General features: G+C 54.4%; 1 gene segment (V, D, J or C); it reads right to left on the reverse strand.

Moving 5' to 3' along the window:
* Positions 1-343: 343 nt before the first annotated feature.
* Positions 344-960, reverse strand: LOC124503949 (Ig kappa chain V region 3381-like). The segment is given in 2 exon segments: positions 344-666; positions 888-960. Coding segments are annotated over 2 exon segments (372 nt in total).
* Between the last annotated feature and the right edge of the window lie 330 nt (positions 961-1290).

Genomic DNA, 1290 nt, shown 5'->3' on the forward strand with positions numbered 1-1290 from the left:
CTAGTTCTCTGTCTCAAAGTAAAACAAAACAAAACCTCCCAGAGAGTTTCTCAGAGAAGAGATTCAAAGACCATGCTGTAGATAAATTCTTTTGCAAGCCTGACCCAGAAGCCTCCTTGATAAAATTCAATGAATTCATTGTTTTATTTTGGTCCAAAGGAAAACTCTGGAAGGACAAAGTCCCTTGCAGGCCATCACCCTTGAGCCCCGCAAGCCCTTCCCCAGAGCACGCCCCCCCCCCCCCACCCCCCGACCAACAGACCGCAGGGCACAGTGCAGCTGCTGGAACCCCGGCCACCTGACAACCGTCGCCGCAGGAGCAGTCCCAGCCCGGGAGGAGGGTTTATGCTCGGAGCTGCAGCACCGTGGGAGGAAGCGCATAATCCTGCTGGCAGTAATAAACGGCGGCGTCATCAGCCTCGACTGTGCTGATTTTGAGGATGAATTCTGTGTCAGACTGCATCCCAGAGAAGCGGTCTGAGACGCCAGACTCTAGGTTATCGGCATCATAGATGATAAGCTTGGGAGGCTGGCCTGGTTTCTGCTGATACCAGCTTAAGTAATCACTAACGCTCTCATTGGCCCTGCAGATGAGGGACACGCTGTCTCTCAGGGACACAGAGAGATGGGTGAGAGACTGGGTCAACTCAGCGGTCCCGCCGGCAGCTGGCAAGGAAACAAAACACAGAGTCACAGTTATTTACGAGATCCCACTCCCTTTCCTCCCAGAAGGTTCTGGCGTCCTGGTCTCCTAAGCTGAGAGCACCTGGGTCTCCGAGGGGAGGGGAGACCCTGGGTCAGAGATCCACGGAGCCCTGGGGAGACCCCCAGTCAGGAGGAGAGAACGGCCACCATCTCGGGGATGTCCCCTGCGCCGCCCTCCTCACCTGGGAGGCAGGCCAGCAGAAGGCAGAGGAGCTGGGTCAGGACCCCCATGTTCAATCCAGGGCCTGCCTCAGGTTCTTTTTTTGCCCCGAATCACTGAGCAGCCTATTTATGGGGATCCTGAAGAGCAGAAATGTGGATTCTCTGGGGGAAACATGCAAATCAGTGAGGGGTTGGGCGGGTCTGGCTGCAGCCGCAGAACCAGGGCCCCTGTAGGGCCCAGTGCCAACTGGGGTTTCTCATGGGACGCAGGATTCACATCCAGTCCCAGAGGAGTTCCTCCAGCGTGTTTGTAAGGAGAAAGCATCTCCAATTTTTCTGGCCCCTATTTGTCCTCATGGCTCTAAATTTTGTAATTAGAATAGAGGCTACACCTTCTAAAATCAAGAAAATAAAAGAATTGGA

The sequence above is a fragment of the Lynx rufus genome, unplaced genomic scaffold (assembly GCF_022079265.1).
Source record: "Lynx rufus isolate CCGP_SWC_20201006 ecotype Redwood Valley unplaced genomic scaffold, mLynRuf1.p SCAF_8, whole genome shotgun sequence".
Lineage (NCBI taxonomy): Eukaryota > Metazoa > Chordata > Mammalia > Carnivora > Felidae > Lynx > Lynx rufus.